At 48.2% G+C, this 27,176-nt stretch overlaps 1 protein-coding gene across 1 annotated transcript in view; it reads right to left on the minus strand.

Annotated features, from left to right (window-relative positions):
- LOC126533729 (uncharacterized) overlaps positions 1-27,176 on the minus strand; it is an 82,408-nt gene that overhangs the window by 17,955 nt on the left and 37,277 nt on the right. The window contains exon 2 of the mRNA XM_050180919.3: positions 21,294-21,595. Coding sequence (XP_050036876.1) covers positions 21,294-21,595 — 302 coding nt within the window. The remainder of the gene's footprint in view (positions 1-21,293; positions 21,596-27,176) is intronic.

Here is a 27,176-nt window from a genome sequence, read left to right on the forward strand (position 1 = left end):
AGACAGATTTACGCGGTCTACCGGCTTCCTACCATATACAGATCCTGCATAACTTCTCTCTTAACGTGCCGCAACTGCTCTTTCCTCTTTCTTTCTTCCTTTCTTTCTTTTTTGACAGTACATAACATAGAGAAGCGCCGTAAGTACACTAGGGTACAAATTGCGAGACTGGAGAAGGAAGGAAGGAAGGAAAAAGTGGAGAAGGAAAGGTAGGGAGGTTAACCAGCTTAGCTTAACCGGTTTGCTACCCTACAGATGGGAGAGGGATGGGGGAGATAAAGATTGGGAAGGGGGAGAGGGAGAGAGAGCACATAGAACAGCACACGCACATCGTCCGTTGGAGTCCATCAATCTGGCGAGACTGGAGAAAGCAGTATGCTCACGGACAGCCCGCGGAATTTGCAGATTCGCACAATTCAAAGGTAAACGCGTGTATGGCGCATACGCAACGTTTGTTTTTTATTACAGGCCTACAAGGAAACCCATGAAGTTTCTGTATATATAGTTGTGTCTCATTCAACACTTTTGCCGTTGCAGAATGTTGCAGACATGTTGCAGACAGCAAGACATTGAATACCGGCGTGATATATTGCGTGTTACCAGGGGTGCACATCTTGAAGTGATTTAAATGTTGAAGTATATTACCTGTATTAAATGTTTATGTTAGGTTCAGAAGGTAATGAGCACGGTCATATGTGGTATAACGCATGTTTCATTTATTCTATCCGTTTAATATATATAGTGTTTTGTTATCAACGTAAACATTCATGGACACTCTGTAAAGAGTTACAAAGCTGATTTTTGCGAGAGTTAATTGTTCGCACTATATATATATATGTGAGGCAGCTTTGGCACTGTAAAGATGTCAGGTAATATTACAAAGATATTTTACCTTGAGCGAAAGGGAGACACTACATAGTAGTGCACGCACTTGAGTATCTGTAGGTCCTGCAGGAATAATTGCAAGAAGTGAGCCCATACCATGCGTACGTTTGTCGGAGTAATGTGACGTCGCGGTAAATGAGCTCCAAGTCCATGGAAGTCGCTGAAAACGTGTGATCTTTAAGCGATAGATTGCATGCCAGTTGAGCCACTTTCCGCGCGGGCGCTGGCTGGTAATAGCGTTTTTAAGTTTAAGCCAGTTGATAAGCCTATAGATAGTGGTGATGGTAAAGCAATGGGCCTACGGTATAATTAAGCGTGCTTCTTGCCGCGTATAAAAATAAGGAACGGTCGCGATGCCGAGGGACCAGCTTAATAGCCAACTACATAGATATTCCGCATACCGTAAGTTGATTGACAGCCTTAAAATAAGGAAAAGGTGTAAGTCGATATAAAACTCCCCCTTACACCAAAAAAGGGGTGTAAATCGGTCTATCAACCACTCCCTTAAACTCAGGAAGGGTGTAGGAGCAGGACCAATTTCCCACTTTATTATTATTATTTTTTTTTTGCTTTTAAGGGTGCAAATTACTTGACATCGCAGATGTCAAAAAGACCTGCTTAGTTCGCTACATGATGAAGCAACAAACGGTGCCTACATATCCTCACAACGACAAATACCCCTTCAAGCGGATAATTCGCTTATTAATAAAGCGAAGCTTTATTTGCCTTCGATAAAACTCGTTGTTGGGTCATCTTGTGCCTAATTTACCACCATTGCTTTTTGTTATTTTAGGATGTAAATTATTTCACAGTGTAAAGCGGGCGATACCGAAGATAGTGCGAAAGGAAGCTGGGCCATATTCCGGATATTGTGCAATCAATACTGACTAGATCCTCAAGGCTGTGTAATCTGCGATAACTATGGTGAAGCTCAGCATATTAAAAATAACCTATTTTTTTCTATCGCTGTCAATGCATAGCTCGTCGGGGTAAACAGCGTTGACTTTCTTTTTGCTTGCGCGAATGTGCCTGTCCCATGGAGGGACAACTGCGTGCAAACAAGAAACACAGGATCCCAAGATGATGCAGACTTCAGGTGCCCAGCAAAGGTCAAATAAGGGATGTTGATTGCTTGATTGACCTTTATTGTGTTTGTTTTTGTTTTCGTTTGTGCACAAAACTTGCAAATCACTGATCTGACCCACCGCCCAAGGCTATAGTTCTGGTTCAAGTCTCAACCTGGGGTCCTGTTATATGCAGCTGGAGTCTGCCTAAATTGCTTGCAGTGTTGACAAAGAAAGTAATCATTTTGCAAAAGCTAATGCTCCGCAGCGTCAATTTTGACCTGCGAAAAAAAGGGGGTTGTGTGATGCGCATAAATATTCCAACTTTCTTTTTCCTTGCTTACTTTTTTTCGCCTTAGACGTTTCCTACGAATATGAAATCGACTGATAGATTAAAGAACGATTGATTGAAAGCTTCGCGGTCAATCAGGCAAAAAAAAAAGTTCACCACTCCTCTTGTCATTTGTCGCTCATGAAAGGAAAAAGAAAAGAACGAGGAACGCATGAAGACCGTACAGAGCTGGTGCACAGAGAGACAATCGCTCATAAGATCAGAGCTGACGCCCACGAACAGATTCAATGGCGGCGAAAAATAAAAATGAAAAAAGAAATACATTCAGTGGCGCATCAACAAACGCAACAAGAGAGTGGCATACGCCAATTCCACGTCTTTGGACTCACTTTACATTTTCCAAACTGATCGCCGACGCCGCATCGGTCTGCCGAGAAACAGCACCGAGCACATTCTGCGCTAAACAAACAAACGCAAAAGAGTACAAGAAGAAGCTTCACCCTAATAAAGCTGACACATTCCGCGGGGAAGAAAATGTACCCGGCTTTGGACCAAATGAAGTTCTCCCGCCGTCAAGCCATCGCGTGTTCGGCGATTCCGCGAACGTCATACGCGAATTCCCGATCGGGGAATATGCGAGATCAGCAAAACGAATCGGCACCGAGCACGACGCTGTTTCGAGGCCTGCTCTCCGTCCTCGGTCGGAGGGGAAAAAAAGAAACATTCTCCGCCCCGAATCTTCGCTCCCCGACAGGAGCGAGAAGGGCGGAGTCTCCGGATCGAATAGCTCCGCCTACGTCGGCTTCTTTCCCCTCTCTTTGCTCGTTACCCGGAGAGGGGCATGGGACGGCTCAGTGGAGAGAAGTGGCGTATAAACCTTCCCTCCGCCTACTTGTCCTCTCTATCTCTCTCTCTCTAAGTTTCTCCTTTCAAACGCCACCTCTTTGAACCTCTACCCACATATGCTTTCCTCTCCTCTACCGTTCACGCTTTCGCCTTCCCTCCCTTCTTTTCCCTAACAATAGCAGAGCGAGCCGCATTCCCTTTTCTCCTGAAGCCACTCTCTCTCTCTCTCTGTCTCGGTGTTTTCTTTCTCTCTACAGCCTTTGTTATTGCGCCTATTCTCTCTCTCTCTCTATGCCAGAGCACCAGATGTCGATGTTCCCTTCCCTTTCCCACCTTCGTTGTTCGGTTCTTCGTTTTCTCGAGCTCTCCCTTTCCCGAAAACATGAAAGAAAAGGAACTACACGAAAAAGAAATCGCGTTCTTCCCTCGCTTCCTCCTCGCGTAACCCCTGTTCTCATTTCTTTTTTTTTTTTTATTTTGTGTGAGTGTATCTCAGATTTAACTTGCCTTCCACCCGATCAAAAACCCTTTTTCACCCAGCTTCTCCTCCTCACCCAATTTAGCCTCTCGATCCCCCACCTAAGGCACGCTCTCTCTCCGAGTCCGTTTGGAACGGGTTGATGGCAACCTTGCAGCGATGACTGCGCGCCCGCATGCCCCCCCCCCCCCCCCCCCCTTCTTTCTATCTCCTTTTATTTTCCTTCTCCCGCGGAAGGTGTGCCGGAATCGACGCATTCTGCGCACTTCCGAACGCCATTTCCGGTGACGTCACGGTGAGTTGTCACTCCCTGATCGCTGCCCCGACCGACACACTCCTTTCCGCCCTCACCCCATCGCTTTCCGTCCAGTTCCCCTTCGCACTGTTACTCTGCTGCGATACACACCTTTCCCGCGTGCTGTACTCGATGAAGGAAAGAATGCGTGTTTCCCCCTGTTACGCATCGAACGCCGTTAGTTAGCTTGGAGCAGCGTTGCTTACGCATAAAACAAGTCTCGTTCTTTCGCATTATGCCTGCGAAAACGTATGCTTGTACGCAGTGTAGCCTGATCACCGAAGGTTATAAATGTTGGAGTAAGTCTATAGCATCGAAACGACCGTTCGTGATGCCTGTTGTTCGTTGCGCGTGCGTGCATGTGCGTGTGTGTGTGCGTGTGTGTGTTTGTGTATACGAAAATGACACATGCATTCGTATCATTAGATAGATTCGTGAAAAATGTAGTACGTGTGCATACGGCATGCAGCAAGAGCTGCTGATGCGCCGGATCACCAAAATTCTGTCCGATTGTTTGTTCGCCTCACCGAGGTTTAGAATGGTATACCTTACGATCGTAGACCGTGATCCTCACACGCGAGCGATGATGTCTAGAGAGCGTGCCCGATCTGAATGCGGACGTTCCCGCTTGGCCCGGTTTGATGCGTGACCTTATACAATTGTGCTAAATTGGAGCACGGTGTCGCGGTTCGTGTGGGGGCGTGTTGCGCGGGAGATTACCCGAATTTAACCAATCGAGGGTGCGCCGCATACGCGTGACCGTTGAGGTATAGTGGGTTATCACGCAGGGGGCGCGGTTTTACGGGCGTCCTGCCGTCGTGAACATATCAATCTTTATTCCTTACTTTAATTGTGTGTCGGACGTTTGCGGTATGCATGTGTTTTAATCACTACCCCTCTCTATATGCAAAATATTTTAGAAAAGGGTTAGATATAAAGTTGTTTCATTTATTAGCCAATCTATTGGACTGCAGAAGTTTAGGCTGGTGAGCGCTGCAGAAATAGAGAAAGTATAATCACAAAGTTGTGTGCAAGCAGCAAGGGAGTTGTCGATGGCCATATATATAGTATATACGACCAGCCCCATCACAGCGCCTCTTTGATGGTTCCGAAGACCATCCCCCCTCCTGCTCTTCGTCTATAGCATCGATTGCTTTACCTAACTTGGTCCGAATGGATTTTTTGTTTGCCTTGGATGCATGCGCTTGTTTCACGATGGGTCCATGGGGTGTCGAATAGTATTAAAACACTACAACACCCGGTGCCTCACTGTGGCTTGCGAATGATAAACCGAAACGGTAACTAGAAGGTTTTTTCAGCTCCCACTTGATCGTGGCCGACCGATAAAGTCCGTTTAGCAGTCGCTAAAGCTGCATAGAAGGGTTCTAGTGCATTCGTTAGGGTATTCGTCTGTGAACGTGAATGTGAGTTTGAATCGTGTCGAAAAGCGAGCAGCGGCGAACAGTTGAGACCCGAAATGACCAAGGACCACGTCTTCAAACCTCTTCAATCGTAAGTGCTCTATTTCCCATTGGCCGCCTTCGATAATGATATGTCCAGAATTCGAATTGGCTGAATGTTTTTTTTTTCTTAAAAAAAAGTCTAGTCCAAGAGCTTTCGTAAATATGCGGGACCAGAATTGTTCATGCCTTCCTTGTCCGAGTCCTTGAGCATTTTGCCATAGTGTGCGCACCTGCTTCGATGTTGCACGCAGTTACATCTAAAGCTCGTAGAACGAGAGACGTAAAACCGTTCTGACAAGTTGGTTCATTTGTGTACGTCTACGAGCGTCACAAATGTACTTTCAGGGCGTGAGCAACCACGAAGAAAGAACATCGTATGCGTATGGTTGCGCGAAGCCGCGCCAATCCATGCCAGTGACATGTTGAGAGCCACATGCGCGTTAATTGCCGTATATAGACTAGGCCTTCTTGCCCCGATGTAGAGTATGAATTCGGAGAACATGGTCTATATAGGTAATGTTCGAACATTCCTGCCGAGGTTAGATGAAACGTGTGGACGCTTTATATGACAGCATTCACTTGACGAAGCGGGGGAAGGAGAGTCACAAATGGCTGCCCGTACGACCCGTGAAGCGTTAATTGGCTCGGCTGCCCCCATTTTCTGTTACTACCAGCGTTCGAAATGTGAATATTTTTTTTGTGGAGTGCGAACATTCGAGAAATAGGTCCCTCCAAAAATCCAACTAAATGCTGAATGTTACTCTGTGTCTAAAAGAGCAAAAAAAAAAAAAAGAACAGTGGAGATATAGCGGTAAACATGAGACAAATGCGTTATAGGCATCACGTAGCAGCGTTCTGAGGTCCCTGATCCAATAAAACCGCGTTCACCACATTGCAAAATGTTGTTGAGGAGCTGCTCACACCCCGGTACACGTTCTGCCTCTCCGTCCCCTCCATACTTCTACCACCTGACAGATTTACCACACTTAACAGACACTTTTTTTCCACCATGACAGGCGTAATGCCAACGCATTAAAAAGAAACATATAGAGCAAATGCGCAAGAGAAATACCGATTTATGTTTTTTTTGATGTTGTCGCTCAGGTAAAATGTATTGTTTATATTACCGACTCAAACAGATATAAAGAAGATAGCTCTTGCTCTTATCGACAGCCGAAAAGTTTTTGCGACATTCGTCGAACTGTTGTTCAAACGGCGACACCCCCCAACTGCGTGATCACCGTAATTGTACCCCCGATCCGCGTGAATGTTTGCGAATGCAATTACTGCATTTGTAATACGGGAAAAATTGAAAACAAAACTCGATATATCATTTCACTCAGAGCGTATGTCTGTTAATCTAAATAAAATATCCAATAAGTACGCTTGCGAACTTCTATCAAAACGCTTTCTGGAAAGTGTTAGAAATTGAGTGATTGACGCTTGAAAGATGCAACTGGCGACGACAAATTTCCTTGTCGAAACCTTACGCTCCAGGTAATGGCATCCCTTGTTCGACCACTGCTGATTGCTTCAAGCGTGGACTCTGAGATCCAGCTGAGTTGCCATCTCGGAGGTCATTCTTCTAGACTATATCGTCTTGCTAACATCTGTCTTACTGAAGGAATGTCAACGCGCGAAGCACGTTCCGGTTGTTACAGCATGGTATGTGACAACCACTCTGTGTGAAATACCCCAAGTGCCGACATATATAGTGCACCAAAACTTCGCGGGATGAGAATGCATTCCACGTATGCTTTTCCCACTCGGAGAACAGAGCGTAATTGCGAAACCGTTCGCTGTGCCCTTCGCTCAGCTCTTCAATAATGAAACCTTGTTCTCATTTTGACGAAAAATTTCCTTCGTCCGTAGCCCGGCTATAGTCACAAACACGCGAGCAGACGCGCTCTTGTCTGCTTCGGTTTCAACGCAGACGACAAACTGGTTTGCTCGCAGACGGCGGCTCAGTCGCATCACCCAACGGCTCGAAAATGATGATGGCCTTCATCACGCGAACGACTTCTGTCGACTCAGCCAAAGCCTGACGGCGTCCGCCCGCCGCCTTTAAACGCTCTCTCGCACACGTAATGCGTGCGAAAACTCGTCGACTCGAAGAAGATTCCCGCACATCAGCGTATATAGGGACGAAAGCTGGTGAGAGAGAACCGCGAAGGAACGTGTCCGCGGCTCGCGGGGCGATGCATACGCGAGCTAGGCCTAACGAGTGGAAACCGCATCGGAGGACGTCATCATCGTTAGGCTTAGCGCAGCTCGTTGGGGCATCCGCGCAATCCTATATAGTCTCCGAGCCCTCGTCGTCGAGCTAAAGGATCGCGCCCGAGCATTTGTACCGCGTTGTAAATCGCCGCTCATGCCGCAACGCATACATTATACACCGCAGGAACTCGGCCGTTGGTTTCTCCTCCCCTTCAAACGGCAACACCCCCACCCCGCCACCGCCTTTCATCCCCGCTCCCGACTTCGCGTCTTCCCAACGGCAATAAAGCACGCGATGAGGCACACAATCCCGTTAGGAATTATTACATACCCAGAGTAATAATGCCAGCGATTACGACCACCATTATGTGCGGCTCTGTCGGTACATATAGGGAGCAGTTATAGCTAGCGCTTTGAAATTTCTTTGCATGATGTAGTGTATATACCTCTCGGCGCGTATCCCCGGAATGCTGAGGGTTGGCGGAAATATAACGTTTCGCAGGTTTAGCAAGCACTGTTTGAGCCATGCGCGGAGGAGAAAGAGTGGGTACGCGTCGCGGGCGGACACAACGGCATATACAATGGGAGCTATGCATTTATGGCTGGCGATTATTACAGTCCCACGCACGCCGCTGCATGTGGTTGTAAAAGCCAAGCGGCCGCTGTATTGTACGAGTTGACTGGGACGGCTTCCGTCACAGGTTTCCGTTGCTTTCGTCTCCACCAAATGTACCGGAAGCGGCCGCTGAAATGTGTATTGGGCGAAACTAGAATCTTCCGAGGTGAAGAAGAATCCTTGTGAGCGAAACCGGAGTAGAAAGGCCCTTGGCCCTACACCGAAAGGCGTGGCATAATGTAACTTTGTACTGAATAAACTGACGTGACAGACATGCCTCCATTTACCGTTGTGTTTAAGTCCGCATTTGCGCGCCACTGATTGAATACGAGTGGTGCCAACGATGCCTTACGAAACACTGCTTGCTACGGAGCATTATTTGTCTTAAGTATACCGCTTTGGATTCCGCTTGCTATTAACCATTTATTTGTTTTTTTAACCAAGGAGTTCAAGTGCAACAGAAATGTTTAGCCATTGTTTGGGCCTGCTTATGCGTATCGTCTCAAACGAACACTATATACGAAACATATTAGGTGAGTTATTGTTAGTAAATTGCTGTTTTTAGTATACCGAACAGTTGGATTCCAGCAAGTGTGAAATTTTCGCAACACACTAAGCATTTTTCAGGGCTTACAAATCCTGAAAAATACCATATGCAGTTATAGTTTGATGAATTATACCTATACGATGGAACATTCTCTCAACAACGGCCAATTCTGCTCGGATGGACAACCACGTTGCTAAACTGGAGCTAAATTTAGCTGTGATTGCGTCATGCGTGGCGCAACGATGGCGTCATTTGCGCATGTGGCACATGCGTGGTAAAGTAATGGCTTCTTTCGTGCACACAACAACATAAAAAAGCGCGTGGTTAGCACTGTTCGAAATGTATAAACGATAATGCTATAAAATGCTGTTGCTATATTGGTTTCAGCGAGCGACTCCTTTTGACCCTTTCTATAAACATGTATCACGAGAAAACTTGCTAAAATTATGAATTCTAAGATGTGAAGATCACATCACGTTAATGGAGACTTCATGTGTGCTTCCCGCGAGAGTTATTTTTTAAAAATTCTGAGCCATTCTACTCTATAAGGTGGATGACCAACGGAGCTGTATATAACTATAAAAAAATAAAACAACATAGCAACATGACACAGATATGGACGTTGTTATGTTTATTTGCATTTACGTTTGTATCCTGACCACAGTAATTATGACTTTATAGTCACTATGATACGCGGCCATGGGCTCTACGACGACACTGGAGATGTTCGTAGCCAGCGTTAGGTCTATGCTCGAGCGACGGTCATTGGTCATTGGTCACATTGCTCTTGGTCTGACATTGGTCTGCATCAAGACATTGTGGTCTTGGTGCAACGTTGAAGGCCGAACCTTTCTTAAGAGAAACGGCAAGAACCCCTTTCCGTCGGGACGAGACACATCGACGTTAACTAAGCACACCGGCGCATGAAGGGGTCTCGCCACCCACCCGCACAGTAGGCTGACGCTCGCTACCTCTCTGATCCATTCTAGCCGAGCATTGTTAACGTCACCCGCAATGACAATGGGATTGGGGTCCACAGGGAGGATCCAACCAAATGTTGTCGATCCCAAAGTCTTCAAGGTCCCTCTTTGACGTTCCGGGATGAACGCATACGGTGGCGACAATTAACGATTCCGACCCCAGTCCGTACGGCGCATGCGTCGGCACATTCCACGGCGAGTCTCTCTCGCCCGTCGTCGGTAAGGCAGGGGGCGCAACGGCCGCCGCTGTCGTCCTTTGCGTAAAACCCCTTAAACTTCGTAAAGTACCGACACTCTGCTCCTCCGCCTTCACTCCTCCTCGTTTCTCCTCTCTTTCATGCTCCCTCCTCGACCGTGGCGCCACCTACACCGCTCGAGCGTAGCAAAGGCGCCAACATGCGCTCCTCGCCACTCCGTGGACGCTTTTCGAGCGAAAATGGCGCTGAAGCACGGCGCGAGGGCCCACGTGATGCTATTAGGCCAATAGCGACGCGGCGTCGGCCAGATCGCGCGAGGAGGAGGCGGCATTCTTCAAAGTGTGGCGCTACGTCGCGAAGTTTAAGGGGTTTATCTTTGCGTAGATCGCAGCGCCGCCCGCGCACTGTAAAATAATTTACACCCTTAAAACTGAAAGAAGGGTGTAAATGTGTCGATATCTGACACCCTTAGGGTGTTATTTATATAACGGACACCGTAGGGGTGTGAGTTATAGACACATTTACACCCTTTTTCACTTTTAAGGGTGTAAATTATTTTACAGTGCGCTCGGCAACCGACGCGCCACTGTCCCGCTGTTGCTCTTCGTGCGCGCGCTGTTCTACCGCAGTCCGGATACCCACCGTTAAGGTGAAACGGAACTGAGATAAACTATACGTCATTTGCCTGTTGAGTCATGACGTCAATCGCCTTTGACGCATACATTTTCTGTTCGGGTTTTCATTTTGCTATTACTTTCGAGACACGACGGCTTAAACGTGCTACCTATATACCCGTGCTCTCCGAGAAAAAAAAAAAAAAAAAAAACACGTGACGAGGAGGCAAGAACGCCCCACACCACATCACGTACTTCACGAAGCATACGCACATCACGAAACGCTGGGAACAAGCCTAAGACAGTACCGCTGTAAAAAAAAAAAAAAAAAAAAAGATGTTCTATATTCGATTCGATTCACTTCTGACCGGCGCAGTTCAATTTGTATGCAGTGCGGACTCACAAATTAGTATTCGCACACTTCTAATAGGGCTCTGGAGGACCAAAGAAAGACAATAATTAAAGCAAAGCAAGACGTCAGCCAGACATGTGGCGAGAATTCATTGCAATCAGTATCGGCGAACAATTACGCAGACACTGTGTAAGAACGAACGGAGAGTGTCGACGGCGCGAATATATATACTTGTGGCATGTTTGGCTCGGCTTGGCTTGCTGGATCAAGGTTCCAAACACTACCAAATAGATAAAGCTCTCGCTTGGGTTACGGTGAGATGCCACGCGTACTCTCCTGCACTCCCGAAGGGCGCCTCTTCCAATATCCTTCCCGTTGCGCACAAAAGCAGAAGAAACACGCACAACCGCGCAGACGACCACAGACGCAGACGAACGCAAGCACAAACGCCTGCTTGCAACAGCGCTAGTAGAGGGCTCCAAAATACAGACGTACACAAGCATACGAGCGTGCCACAGACCCCTGCACACACAAAATAAAGGCAAAAAGGACAGAAAACACACAAACACGCGCACAGAGGCAACGGGAAGCCTGTGTTCTCCGACACTGGGCTTGGAGCTGCAGCTATAAAGACCCCCCGCAAACGGTTCCTGATGACTGCCTTCTGTCCTTTTTTTTTTTCGTCTGCGGGACCCGCGAGAGAATGAGATCCCCGGCGCTGATAAGAAGGCACAACGGGCGCATCCATCTTCAATTCGCGACCCTTCGCCGCAGCGTTGATCGTCAACGTTCTCGCCGCCGACGCCGCGTGCCGCTTAAGGCACATACGCTCAGACACACACACGCACGCACGCACATACATATAACGCGATTGTGCGGCGCGTTCGTGCGAGCAGGCCGCGAAAACCATCATCGCCGAACGAACGCCCCGGGAGCAACGTCGGTGGTGTCGCTGCTGCTACTGCTGCTGCTTCCTAACGTTGGGCGCCATCTTTTGTTCTTTTTTTTACCCCTTATTTCTTGCCGTATGGCGTCCTTTTCACTTAGATACACACCGCTATTGTATAAACGCTGCGATATCTCCCTACTCCGTAGAAGAAAGAAAGAAGGACGCTGGGGATGAGATCCGTATGGTTTTTAAAGACGTGTTCGGGAGCGGCCTCGTTGCATCCCCTTTCTTGTCGCCTTTTGTGCTGAATCACTCCTCGGTGTCGTGAACAAGATCCTTATGATTTGTGGTATGGAGGCATCGTTGGCAACCCTGACGGGACGGTGCCTGGCTATGTGCTTCTTTAGAATCTATATTTATCTTTTTCTTTTTTCTCGCAGCTCGATTGAGATGTGGCTGCGTGGTCAACCGCGATTGAAACGCGTATCGATTTCGGACGGGATGTCCGACAAATGATACATTGCGATCGGACGGTCGTTTTTTTTCCCGCGCAGAAGAAATGAACCGCAGTGCCATCTGTGCGCTGGCGTCACCGATTGCTCGGACAGAGTTTTTCCTGAACAAATGCCAATCTTTCTCTCCCTGGTCCGAGGTCGCGCTTATCTTATCAGTGGCGGTCGGAAAAGGAACGGCCCCGTCCATTTAGTTCCTTTTTCTCGTGCGTGTCGGTGAATGGAAGCGACGTCCTATGCAGTCCTGTTGACGGCATGGCGACCTTGAGATCGGCGCCATTTTTCATTCCCTGTCTTGTAAATGTGACTGCCGATATTACTGAGAACGTTTATTTCCGGCTAGCTGTTACGATCTTTAACTTCAATGTCTGCAGTTTCCAACAAATTTGGATAATAGAATGTTTAGCTTAGAGAGAAGTGACAATTTCATTCTTTAGGCGCTTGTGATAAGTAGCCTAAAACCATATGGGAAGCCTTTGACGAATTGATGAACTTGACGAACCACAGAAGGCGGACGCTCTAACCGACAGGCAACGGACGCATGCTTAAACACACGGAATAAAATAGCCTTACGAATTTTTTTCTCTCGTGTAAACCAGTGTTTTGAGACGCTGTGCGCGCGCTGGCCGCACCGCATGGCAACAATCATAAAAAGTAGGCGCACGTATCCCTATATAGCTGTCATTGAACACAGAAGTTAACAGGACGCGTTAATTTACCGAAATTCGTCGGGCGTGTTTCGACAATGTCGAGCGCGTCGTGTCTTGTGATTCGACACGTTTTAATGCCGAATAAAACTTCCGCTTGCCCTTCGAGGTCCACCATGGCGGCTGAGGGACACTTTCGTCGCTGAAACCTGGTACGTGTACCTCTCGTCGTATTAATGCACGATTTTGCCCCGCTGGCTCATATGAAATCTTCGCGCATTCCGACGCCCACAGTGCATAAAATATGCATACATTTTCGGCACACGGTCATCGGAATTATCGCTTTGTGAAATCTAAGGCGAATGCACGGCGCCAATACTCCATCTGTCCGGACAGCATTGCGGCTCCGGCCGTATTAAAGCGTTTTCTTCGAATATTTCTTTTATGCTTACAACTGATCAAACACGAAGAGTAGATTAAACGCCGTTTGCCATTTGCTCATTTCACTTTTAGTCTACTTTGCTATCACTTTGCCTCCCCCTCCCCTCTCTCCCCAGCGTAGCGTGCGGCAAACCGGACCTTCCCACCTGGTTAACCTCCCTGCCTTTGCCCTTTCTTCTGTCTCTCTCTCTCTTAGTCTACGTTGAAATAATGCGATGCCTCTGGGCAGATCTGCGACGATCTCGCTATACGCTCGAACGTCGCACTGCAGTCCTCCATGCACATCAGTCGCCAAACTTTCAGAAGAAGACGAATTTTCAGAATTCCAATCGAGTCAAAATAAAACCAGTGAACCAATTTTCATATCAATCATTTAAGCCGACGAATCAATCTGCCATTTAACCACTACAGGGTATTACGATTACTCATTGAAACCTGTCATGTCTTCCATCCCCGATGGACCAATGGCTGTGGCGTCCCGATGCAGAGCTCGAGCTCACCGGTTCGATCCCCACTGCAACGCGTCCGCATTTCAATGGGGAGAAAATTCTCTGGACGCTTAAGCTTCACCTTTAAGAGTGGAACGCGATAGCATTCAAAGATCCCTGACTGCTTCTCACGCTTCTCGGCAACTGGAGCATATGTAGCCGTAATGTTTACCGAAAAACGTTGGCCACGAACGCTATGCACGAACGCGGGCCTTCAGATAGAAACGCGGCCTCTTGCGTGGGCCGCGATGTGGTGGAGCCAAGCGCCATCTGAAGGTATTGCAAGGAACCGGGCGCGCCGCTTCGTTGCTTCCAAGATACTCGCACGCCAGCGTACGCAAATGGCAGACGCCGTAGCCGGTCTATGAATGGTAGAAACTCTGAAAAGGGGGTTTCTTTGAGTTTTCGCGAAACGAATTTAGTTTTCTGGCATAGCCAAATTGCTATCCCACTCTATCCTGTCTGCAGGTTGTGCGTAAGTCGTACTTAATGATTATTCTACGTATTTTAGCTTGAGAAATTCCATTAGTTCAGTAACTTCCTTGCCTCAAATGGAGGGCCTGCGTATGGTTGGTTCGAAAATCACTTTACCGAAATTACGTCCGACGCTGGATAGCGCCGCCGACGCCGGATGTTATGCGACACGGGGCCCTTAACGTTGTCGCGTTAAATATGCTCGTGCACTTAACCCCGCATTCAGAAACGTGAAGCTCATGCGCGACTTGATCTAGATGATGCATGTCGTGAGTGAGCGGTAGGAAAGGCAATGAGCGCTTTGGACAATTTCAAGCCAGGTGTCATTCAATTAAATCAGTTAAAGATGCATGGTTTTCAAGTAAGGTGTAATTCTTAATACGGGAGCTTAGATTTAGGTGAACATTAAAGAACCCGAAGTGGTCAAAGTTATTCCCTAGTCCCCCGCTAAGGCCGTGCCTCGTAATCTGGTCGTTATTTCGGCGCCTTGAAATCAAGAATTTAATTTTAAGGCGCTTGGACAGCACACCTCTGCTCCTGCTGCTGTACTATTATTGTTCGGTGTTCACCGATTGGAGAAAGAAAATTGAGCTCGATAGAAAGGCTTATCATTGTGCGAAAGGCGTCCCAACAAGATGTATAGTGAGGAGCCACGCCAATGATGTTGCAGACGCCGTATATGTTTATTGTGCACGAAGTCAGAAACGCAAGAGAAAAGAAACCATGGGACTGCAGCAGAACTGATAGTTGGGCGAGTTGGTACGAATTCACAGTAAAATATTTTTGCGCGCACAATTGACAAGGACACAGAGAAGGGGGACACAGGAGCGCTCGTGTGTCCCCCTTCACTGTGTCCTTGTCAATTGTGCACGCAAAAATATTTTACTATGAAACCATGGGAGTTTGCCAGCACCCACCGGAAGGGTTAACTATAGACGAGCACGACATCTTGCTGGCCACTATATAGGTGGTTCACATTTATAGAGACTGATACTTATCGAGCGAGACGGAGAACAAAGAAGAAACATGAAGACAGCGTGAGCGCTCATGGCTTTCTTCATGTTCCTTGCCTTTGTGTTGTCTGTTTGCCGTTACGCGCAGTTAGTATACCCATCAATAATAATGGTTAGATAGACTTAGCTTGACGCTTACAGTACGTTCCTCTCACACGAATGCGTTCACCCAGCTGTGATGTGCACAGGGCCGTTGGATAGGTACGCTAACGCGCATGCGCGCAGCGCTCATTTCAGCGTCCTCGTGCCAACACATCGAGTTGAATACTGTCAATGTTTGTAGTTCGTTCCGAGAGGGTTATTCCTCATGAGTGTCAGTCAGTAATTGTCGCGTGTTGGATATAAACAGTATTTCGCTTTTCCGGGTCTGCTATGTGTATATTCGGCTTCCACCGTATAGTTCCAAGCAGATGCGGCTACTGATAGTCATGACGTCCCGATACCTATAGTGTCGGAAGTACAATATGTCGTCAAAAGCTCACTCCCTTCCCCTTCTTCGACACCATTACTCCCCCCCTACCCTCTCAATTTTCTTGGCTTTCCAGCCTACTGTCACGAAACAATTGACATTGACATATTGTTTTCGACGTTTTACGGGATGTGCAACTTGCCGCGCGGTGGTTGACATGGCTGGTTGTGTGACCCAGCACGAGGTCCCGTGTTCGGTTCCCGACCTCGGCTGCCGCATTTCTATGTGGGCAAAGTGCAATATATATATATATATATATATATATATATATATATATATATATATATATATATAGTCTTCAACATTATTCCAGAGTCTTTCACTTTACCTCCTCTCTCATACAACCCAAGTCTGGAGACCAAACCCCACTAATCAATCAAGTGGTAACTTCCAAATGTACCAAGCATGCTTATAGTGTTCATGTTCCGCACTCCTGCAATGAATTCGTATATTTGGTGTACTTATTCATATATTTCACATCTTTAAAGAGAAAGAAAGAAATGCGCCTATTTTAATTTAGCACGAGTTCTTCAACGTTGCGCAGTTTATATCAAAGGACACTGGAAAAAGTGGAGTTATTTAGATGACAGACCTCTAAACTATTTTTATGTGATAGCACATCTATATTTCGGTCGTCTGCTCCACTGTAAAATAATTTACACACTTAAAAGTGAAAAAGGGTGTAAATGTGTCTATAACATCGCACCCCTAGGGTGTCCGTTATATATATAACACCCTAAATGTGTGAGTTATAAACACATGTACACCCTTTTTCACTTTTAAGGGTGTAAACTATATTACAGTGTGTTAGTACAATTGGTGGGTGTGCTGGCCGCGAAAAAAGATCAAAAGGGTGTTCCACATCCTGCCTCAATGCAAGGCGGGTTGCACGAAGGCGGAATCTATCGCCAGACACGTTCGGATGCGACTAATTTTTTTTTTTAATGTGGCTCTCGGAATGCCAAATAATACAGGTTAACGTAATTTGAAAGTAAATCTTCATTGCACTGTTCGTATAACAATCGACTAGTTAAATGCTCAAACGACCAACCTTACCGTACGCCGTGCACTCATCGAATAACGAAAAAAAAAAAACAGTCCCGAGAGCCCATGAAGAATATAGAAGCCTATTACAGGCAGACGTGGACACAACCACTGTGTCCGCCGTTTCTTCGTTTTAAAAATGTTTGCCATTACCCTTTGCGCCACTCGAAGCTTTTATAACAGGGCAGCATATAGCCGTATCGCCAACCGGTTGTAAACTATAAACATAAATAAATGGGAAATAAATAAACTATAGGACCGCAACGGGTGATGCAGTTTGTCCTACTGATATTGCGTGCATCTACGTACATGTTTGCTCTCTGCGTTGTGAAAACATTGCAACACTAACGGCTACTGCATTACACACACATGTTCAGACGTTTACTCATCGTTTATACAGGCACGGGGGCAGTTACCAAATAGAGCTTGTAGCAGTGAGCGACAGAGTGTGAAAGCAAGGAGAAACAAAAAAATTGATACAACTGGAGCTGATAGCAACGTCGAGTCGGCATACATCTGCACGAATTCCAAACTGTTATTTACAGCGTGCGCGAAATGAAGTTTTGGCGTCGTCGGCAGCATTATTAGCCTTTTCCTTTTGCTCGTGTGTTTCGGCATCCGTATATATACAGTCATCAGTGCTTGCAGACAAAAGTGAGTGCGCTGCTGAAAACTATCAGCTCACGTTAGCGCTATTGTCTGTGTTATCTGCTCTTTATATTTGCTTCCCTCTTTATCGTATTTTAGTTCGAAACGTAACCGTTTGTTCTCGTGCTTAAGAGACAGCAAGTATAAGCGCAGCTGAGTCGCCAATGCCACGTATCACTCGCACGCGAGTTCTCTCTGCACAAACTATGCCACAGCCATGCAGTCAGATTCTATTCGCGTATTATTTAGTTTTGGATACTCGTTCAACTCTTCGGTGGTTATCGTGACGTTCATTACATATCGGCTAATCTTTCTTTTAAAGGCAAACGAATAGATTATTAACACACAGAGAGACAAGGCAGTGTCTGACTCGTATTCACGTGTTCATATTGCAGGCGCCTTTTGCGCAGTAATATATGATTATTTACCAACATATAAAACAACTAGCCCAGCGACATAGCTTTAGGTCATTCTTCTTTTTCTTAACGGCAATGACTGTTGGTGACATTCGCGTTAGTTCCTTGCCCAGGGCAGTTTCTTTTTCTCTCGTTAACTGGGAAGTTCAGCTATATGCTCCGTATGTTGATCTAACCCCAGTAATCGCATAAAGAAAAGCTGTCGTCGAGTTTAACTAAATATCGGCGCGTCGTAAATCAACAACGAAGAGCAGCACAAGAACAGTTGATGATTATAGAGCATTCCGTCGAGACGCTGTTTTGAATCATTTGGCGAGGAATGGCGTATTATTAGTAGCGGAAATGAAGGTAAAACATTCTTCCTTTTTCATTCTCGCGCAGAAATATTAGCAAAAAATTTCGCACTGGCAGTGAGAATATTGCCCACCATTTACGTGTCAAATGATTTTGCCAAAGGGCTCGTTGATGAAGTGCATATCAGAGACGAAAACAAAACCGCAAGCAGGCTCCCAAAAGTGAAACGAGCGTTCCCCACACATTGGTCAACTGGTCATAACAAAATGGCTACGGCGTTTTATTTTATTTCTCTTGTTCTACCTAAGTAACACTTCCGTACATATATATATATATATATATATATATATATATATATATATATATATATATATATATGTAATATGTATGTATAGTTATCGTCTCATAGTGTACACCTTACATACCCCTGCACATTCTTTTTAGAGAATTTGCACTTCACATATTACGCTCCCTGTTTTACCCTGACGTGCGCACATCTATACTGGATTTCACTAGACGTTTATTATTCTATGAAAATGAGCGCACCAACTAAAGTGCGCAAATTGGCGCGATGTCTCACACGTAACTTATGGGGCCTGGAGGCAAGCTTTTGTGCAATCAAGTACACTATAGCCGTAGAAATGTGGTTAACGTTCGACATTGCATTATTTACATCACTTCAAAAGTCGCCCCATGAACAAAAAAATAAATAAAGAAACGGTTAGTTTTTAATGAACGCAGGCACGTTATTTACAATGCGAATTCTGCCTGCATTTTCTGTATGTAGTATACACCTCACGCTCTTAATTACAAAGCGCTTCTTGACTGACTTGCCACGGATCTCTTGAAGTAGAGGCCCGTTTTCTCCGGGACTGAACCTTCCATTGTACATGTTTGAGGAGGAGGAAATTGGGATGACAAATAATCGCGGTAAAGTATACTGCAACTATATATAATGAACCTGTCGTGAAGTTTGATTACTGCTGTTGCGTGTGATGTCATCTGCCCCTGCTGATAACAACAACCGTGCGTTGCGCTCTACAAAAGCGTTTCTGGTTTTTCGATAAGGCACGTGTAGGGAACTCGGTGAATATAGCTTTAGCGTCTGTGTACGGGCGCGGTGACCCTCTGACTTTGCATGATGCAGTGATAGGCGTACATTACGTACATTTTGGCAACTTGTAATTTTGTCGGTATACTTATGTGGTGAGGGTCTTTTTTTTTAAAGCAATTGGGAAATATAGACCAGTCAGTGCTTTGTATTTACCGGCTACTTCGAGAGAGCGGCTTTCTTGCCGGCGAATTCGTCCCACTTTGTTGAAGTTAATGAAAAGCAAAATAATGTGCGCATGGGCAGGGGCCATTCCTGCGTCTGTGATAAGTGTGCGCATATTATACCAACAGAAGGAGTATCATGCAAGATCCAGTGGGGCTAAGATAACCTTATGATTAATCTCACCACTTCACCCTCCATCGCGGCCTTAATACAGGAAATGCCGTAATGGCTGCTTCCCTCCCCTCCCCCCAATCTGACAGTCATGAACGCAAAACATTCGCGATATCGGGCAGACAACTGTGAACTTCCTTACGGAAACTCTCAATTTTCCCTTTGTACAAGGTGTCAAACCTAAATTTATTTGTATTCTAAACTTGGACAATATCGTTGTAGAGTGCGCTTGACAATATGCGCTTCCCTTTGAGACGTTTGCGAGTTGTTTGTCCGGGATATCAGCAGTCGTTCTTATCTGTCCTTCGACGTTATAAGAGTATTTCAAGGGTCTGTTCATTTGTCTTCACAGATAAACTAATAAGCACTCACTAAACCTAAAACTGACAAGCTAGTGATAAATAAATCCTATATACTCTAGTGATAAGCAACTATCTACGATATCTCTCGCGCAGGCGCTGCAAAAGAAAATGTTAAAAATTCGCTGGGAAGCTTACAAAAAGGAAAGAAATACACCCTCACCAATTTACGCAATTGGGCGTCAGTGTTCGGCGCCCATATTAAGGTACCAAACGTCAGACGTTTAACCACAGCGCATTTGAAAAGCTGAGACCAACAACCAAACGACATTGTACAAGACGATCGACATGTACTACTTACTGATATTATTTTATGGTGACTGTTGTTGCTATTTCTGCCATTTTTCAAATTTTCTTCAAAGCCCGGGAAAACGAACCACGTTAATGATGCATAGCATCACGGAAACAACTGCACTGGGTGTTTTCTGACATTTATTGAAATTTCTGCATAATTGGGGCACTGCGATTAGTACAGCTACAAAGAATATTGTGAGCTATATTATTCGAACTGACTTCGAGCAAAATGTCGCCGGATATCTTTGCCTACGATGTACTATAGCTTGAAAAAGCAAACGTTTTGACCTAATTACCTAATTACTTGAAATATTATGTACATACTCGAGCTTCGCAAAACAAAACACAAATGTCTACTTGTTACTGTTACACCGGCACGCTACGTCCGCGAGAGTAGCAAATGCACAAAGAGAGCTAGTACGGAAATGTTTGAATATAAGAACACATCGGACGTTACACATGGTCTTGGATTAGAGGCGTCCACGCTTCTATCCGTTTTTGCTTTCATCACTGTGCCTGCATGGTTACAATCCCCGCAAAAAGAGTCTAAGGCACTCATTGTACAGCTGAGTGGTTGTGTGTAACCGCAATAATGGCACCATATCCTTCTGTGATAAGACACTAAGTTGTCCCTCGTCCTATGGTCACCCGAGAAATATTACCGCCTCCTGATCTACTGATTTCTTCTATGGTGATTCATTCATGTATCTGTCACAGTGGTTGTTACGCAGGACTGTTAGTATAGTGCGCCTGCAATAAAACACAAACACTGCAGTTATTACGGGATTAAACATTATGTAAAGTATGTCTTCGAATATCGCGGTTACATCGCCTATCTTGTGTAAGAAAGGCTACGCGCTGGTAGGGGCGAACTGTACGCTTTTGATTACGCTGCCTCAAAAAATGGGTCCCGCGGAAGTGAGTCTTCCGTCGGCTCCTTAAAGGAAGGCATGGTGACTGTTCCGTAAAATGCTATCGCGTTAAAGGACAATAAAAGTGCATTGACACTCACCAAGGGCACCGTACGACAGCATGTCCGGCGTCGGGTGGAGCCACCGGTACGCGGTGTCCGGGCACACTCCGCCGTAGTGCAGGGAGTACGGGGACGCTCCCAGGTCCTGGCCCAGGCCGCCCGTGGCGGGGTTGCAGCCGTGGACATGTCCGGACGTGGTCCAACCGCCAGCGGGGCCGCCGCACAGGTCAGCCGCCGAAACACCGCCGCTGCCGACCGCACCACCTCCGACCGAGGTACCTCCTCCACCGCCTCCAGGTAAGACCGGGGACTGTCCGTTGGCTCCGAGGAACGAGTGCGGGCTGGAACAGCCAGATTTGACCTCGGGTAAGTCCAGAATGTCGCGCACCGAGAAACTGAGCTTGGCCGGCCGACCCTGGCCGTTCCTGGACGACTTGGCAGCCGCGGCTGCCGCCGCGGCCACGGCAGCGGCCGCCGCTGCATTGGCTTCGGCCGCGGCTGTGGCTTGGGCCACGGCCCGCCGAAGCACCGACACGTAAGCAATGTTCTGCAAGGAGATGGGCAACGCGGTGACCCGCGGTCCCGCCGACGGAGCCAGACCTGAGCCGCTACCAGCACCACCGCCCGCACTGCCGTTGTTGTTACCACCAGCACCGCCAGCGGCGCCACTGTGGTTTCGTTCTTTGAGAAGCGGAATGGCTAGTTCCCTCAGCGTTTGCATGTGGGCCTCATCGCGGGACGCGCTGTGCCGGTGCAGCTGCATAACGTTGACGACGACGAAGCGAGACGCTAGCGTCGGCGACCCAGCAGGGCCGGTCTACGAGAAGCGCGGAGTCGGAGACCTCGGACAGGGACACGTTGTTGTCTTCTACGGCGACTCGGCTCGGAGGCATTGCCGCGCGTACGTCGCGTTTTCCGGTGGCCGGATGCGGGAGAGACGTGCTTCCGACCTTGCGTACGGAGACCACTCGCTCAGACGTCACCAGCCTTCGCGTATTCTTGACTCCCGATGCGAAACGGCGCGGCTGGCCGGGGAAAGAGAAAGCAGACCGACCAACTGTGCGCCATTCCTGGGGCTCTCTGCGATACCTTCCTGAGAAGCATCAGCCAAGCTTTGGTCTGGAACACATCACGAGAGCACTCGATGTTGGCGCAGAAAGAACCCTACTTGACGGCACTTCTACACTCGTCTTTCTTTCTTTTTTTTCCTTCAGCAGCTTAGGATGAACGACTGGTCACGAAGGAAAGTCTTAAAGTAATAACGTCGGGGCAAAATGAATTGCGAAAGCAAAAGTTACGTAGAAGGAGCGTGAAGCAGCCCGATCACTTCAAATGCTGTCTGTCTGTGCAGCTCCGGTGACTTGAAGACGCGCGCGCTTCGGGATCGAAAGAAGTCGACTTATAGGCAGCAGCAACGTAGGAACAAGTCTCAAGCGACCACGCAACACAAAACACACACTTTTGCTCTCTCGATGAGTTCTCGTAAGGCGCCTCACACAAACACACGCACGCACAGAAGAAAAAAGAAATAAAGGAAACAAGATTAAACCGAAGAGGAACCGCAGCTCCGAAGAGAAATGTCCCGGTGCTCCCGTAAGCCGGCAGGTATGGAAGAACGCAAGTGCAGCCGGAACGCGCACTCAACACGCACTCGTCCCACAAGAGGGTGGCACTAGTGGCGACCGCGGGGGGTGCGATGGTTCTTGACGAGAAAACGTCATCGCCGCCGTTGAACCAACAAACGAGCGGGCACGCAGGTCCGCCGGGCAGGCCAGCCGCTTAGACGAGAAGCAGAGATGAGAGCAGACCTCTTGAAGCGGTCGCGCGCTCCGACTTCGACGAGTGCGTGTGGTAAGTAGCCACGTCGAGCGTGCTGTGCCTACGTCGGTCGGCCTCTCGAGCTCGTTGTAAATCCGCGCACTGAGGACAAAAACTGACAAGCACCGCCGACACCCGCGCCGTGTCTCTCTCTCTCTCAGCCTCGTGCCAAGCCGGCCCACTCGTTCACACCCTCTCACTCGCAAGGCCCTCCACCACCACTAGCAGCGGGAGCAGCAGTGTACCCCCTTGTCTGTCGCCGAGCGCGCTTTGGCGTTCGAGTGCGAGGCTCGCGAAAGTAGGGAGTCGAGAGATGGTGGGGGAGGAAACACGTAAGAGGGGAAAAGAAAGAAATCGTGGGGGGAAAAACAGAGAGAGAGTGAAGGGGGAGTCTCGAAAGATGGGGAGGAAAGCGCACGAGAGGGGCTGGACGACGGACCGGGCCGAGGATCCTCCCGCTGACAGTCGCGAAGCGCCAACGAGGGGCGCTTCTGCTAATACCACTTGGCCCCCACCACCGGAGAGGGGGGTGGGGGGCGACACATACTCTCTAGAGGAGAGCAGAGACCCACCCATGTTCGCGACTTCCACCTCTCCAACCTTCCACCCCCTTCAACCCCCCTTTTTTCGCCCACATCGGTCGTCCTTTCGTTCCCCTCTCTCCATTTTATACAGACGGGAAAGAAGGGACAGAAAGACTCCACTACACGAAGGAGAGGTTTCGGCGCTCTCTTCTTTTCTCGAGATCTGTTTGACTCCCCTCTTCTTTTTCTCGAACTCTCGTGTCGGGGTCGTCAATAACATCCCAACGTATAACGCTAGCAGCAGCAGCGGACGGTGGGGCAAAAAAGCGGCATGCATGGTGTGGCCATGCACGTTGCAGCGGGTTGAGGTTGGGGGTAGGGGGGCAGGATTGGGGGGAGGGTGGTCCTCAATTGGCGCCCGGCTCCGGTCCGGAGGAGCGCCATTGGCCCATCGATCCCGAACTACTCGACCAATGGGGGAGCCGCGCACTCTGTTCTCGACCTCCCCCCCCCCTTCCCCCTCGACACCGACGTCTACGCGGCCACCCCTTGACTTAAGTGAGAAGGGGCTCTAGAAAAAGACGAGGGTTTTGTCAAATCTTATGTCGTCGTCCACGACGAGCGCTTGCGAGAGAGAGAGAGAGAGAGAAAAAAAAAAGGCGCCCCCCACCATCCTGCGCATTCTGTTTCGCAGCAACCCTCTTCGCATGCACTCCGTACGAACTTCCCCGCACCCTTCAATGCGCAAGTACCCCCCGTCCCATTCTCTCTACCACTGCCTTTGTTGTCCTACGCTGGCCCCAAGCTCTCTTGCTTCTCGTAATGGAATAATGACTTTCATTCTTTCTTCCTCGTGTTTCCTCGTGTTTCATTCTTTCTTCCTCGTGTTGCCGCCGCATTCTGAGACTCTTGCAGACGAACTCCATTTACTCAGCCGAGGCGCAGAATGTACCCTACAAGAACGTAACACGAGCATCCTGATGCACGGCTTCGCCGTAACGGAAATATATACAATCCGTATAATGATCTGCAGAAAGTCAATTGACATATACTTTCTGGAGACATCGACATGTACATAGACGCATAAATAAATTAGGGACCTAAATTGCCTATCTAAACCGTGCAACTTCTCGCCTATCAGACATTAACACGACCGAAACTTGAGTACGCACGGGCTGTTTGGAGCCCTCATGAGTGCAGCCTTAATAAAACGTTATAATCTGTGCAGAACCGTGCAGCCCGTTTCATTTTGTCTCTAGCGTCAACGAACTGAAATCCGCAGCATGTATGCGGATGGATGCGCATATTCATCAAATTTTATCACGCGTAAGTAATCCTGTACTCCTCCAATCAAGCTAGCCTGTCGTCATTCAGAATGCATCAATCACGAAAAAGCTGTGTACCCGCCATCTGCTCGAACCACTGCGCGTCTGTCTTCATTTTTTGTCGAGACATCACGCAATTGGAATTACCATCCAGCTGACGTTCTGCTCCATGCACTCCAGCAGCACCGCCTCAAGGCAATGATCTAGAAATTGTATAACATTTAACACATCTATAATAGCGAAACCCTTCACTGGGGTCCTTGCGGTACTGAAAATAAATAAATAAATAAATAAATAAATAAATAAATAAATAAATAAGCAATTTTCATGGTGTGTTTAGAGCCCAAAGAATTCCACATTCATTGTGTTAAGCTCTAACCAGAACCTCTGCGACCACTGAACGTCCCTCTTAGCAGTGACGTTTAGAGGTTGCATGTAGGGAAAAGTTTAAAAAAATATCCTGAAAAAGCAGCTCTAGCACGCGCAAGATTAGGAAAGTAGATTAGGGCTCGACTTTCTACAGACAGTCTAGCTTAAGCTTATTTTGATCTTGCCCCGACTGACTGGCCAAAGCCTTCCCGAAACACCCTACCGATGCCGCACCAAACTAACCGGGCTTTCGTCCGGGAAACAGTGCGGCTCAACGACAAACTCTCCATCAAAGGAGCCGACTGTCGCGGCCCCTTGATACCGGGGCAGCAGGCACGCGGGCAGGCTATCAATTCATGGCCGCTTTTCAGACAAGACGTCCTTCACTCCCAAGTTGCTGCTCTTTATGCCATCTCCCGTATGCACATTCTGTCGGCATAGCGCTTCCCGTATAGGGAGAGCCGGGCGTTGCATATCAATCACAGCGAAAACGCGCTGCAAACGCGGGGGAAAGCAGCAGCGCGCACCGACGTAGAGAGCGAGTGAGACGGGCCGGACAGTCGGCGCATACGCACCCCCTAGTCGAGTCGAGCGCACGCCCTCGCAACGACAGCGCAAAAAAAGGAGAGTGGCGCACAAAAGTGGGTCCGCGAGCGAAGCCATCCTTTTCCTCTCGACTCCGTACGCCTTCTCTCTCTCCTCTCAGCTCTTTCGACCTCCCTGCCACTTCCCTCGCCTCATCGTATCCATTTTCCTCTGCTCCTCTCTCTCCCGAGCCTCCTCTCCCCTTCCCAAAACTCCGCGTTCGAACTCCGCATATTCTCTTCCTCACGTCCCGCTTAAAGTATCCCTTGCCTCCCGAAGCCCCTGCGCAAGAAAAGAAGAAAAAAGAGAGAGAGAGAGAGAGACACCGATCCAAAGGAGAGGCTTCCACTCCGCCGCACCAGATGGCGGCGGTGGGTTTTCCCAAATGTGGGAGTGAGTATTTGCACAACGCTCGGACTGAAATAATAAAAGGCCCCACCGTGCCCTCCGGGCTTTGAATGTCTGCGTGTCGAAGGGGGGGGGGGGGGGTCGTGTAGATAAAGTAAAGAGTCAGAAAATATAGCAGACAAGGACAGAAGAGAAAGAGATCGTGAGCTCGAGCTTCAACCACACCACCACTGACTGCCAACACTATTTGGCGCAGCACCTCCGGAACAAAAGTAGTATACTGGCTTTGGGCGGGAGCAAAAAGCAGGTAAGAAAGAGGACAGGGGAAGGGCGTGACAAAAAAGGAGAGAATGGAAGAAAGGCGTTCGCCAGAGGAGGACAGAAAAAAAAAAAAGGAATCTCCTCGGTCACTGTTTGAAAAGCGACTATATGTTTCTCTTCCCTTCGCAGCCTGTCCCCCCTCCCTCCCCCCCCCCCCCCCCCCCACACACCACTGCCATCCAATTCTCCCATCAGCGCCCCTTGCCTTCTTTCTAAATCACCGACGTGTTCGCGAGCGCATTGCAGCCTGGCGTTGACGTCGAGACCGGGCTGCAGCGATCTCCGCGCTCGCCGCCTCGACGTCGAAGCGGCGGACGGCCCCACAATGGATGAGGCCGTTTCCGACAATTTGCCATTGTCGCGCGGGCGCCTCGGTCGCCGAATCCAGGTGGTACGAGATCGCCGGGCGCGCCGCGCTTTGTGCGTGCTGCTGCACGCGGATTGCCTCGTGTGTGTGTGCGCACACTTCCATCGGGCCTTCTTCCATAGTCGCCCTGCATTTCTTCAGCCTCTCTCTCTCTCTCTCGTCCCTGCGTGTCAGAACGGCACGAGGAAGATGGGAGGAGAGGCATCCTTGCATGGGCCGGTATCGTTTTAAACAGCCGCCGACACTATGGGCCTATTGCCCTCCT

Source organism: Dermacentor andersoni, chromosome 7 (genome assembly GCF_023375885.2).
Source record: "Dermacentor andersoni chromosome 7, qqDerAnde1_hic_scaffold, whole genome shotgun sequence".
Taxonomy (NCBI): domain Eukaryota; kingdom Metazoa; phylum Arthropoda; class Arachnida; order Ixodida; family Ixodidae; genus Dermacentor; species Dermacentor andersoni.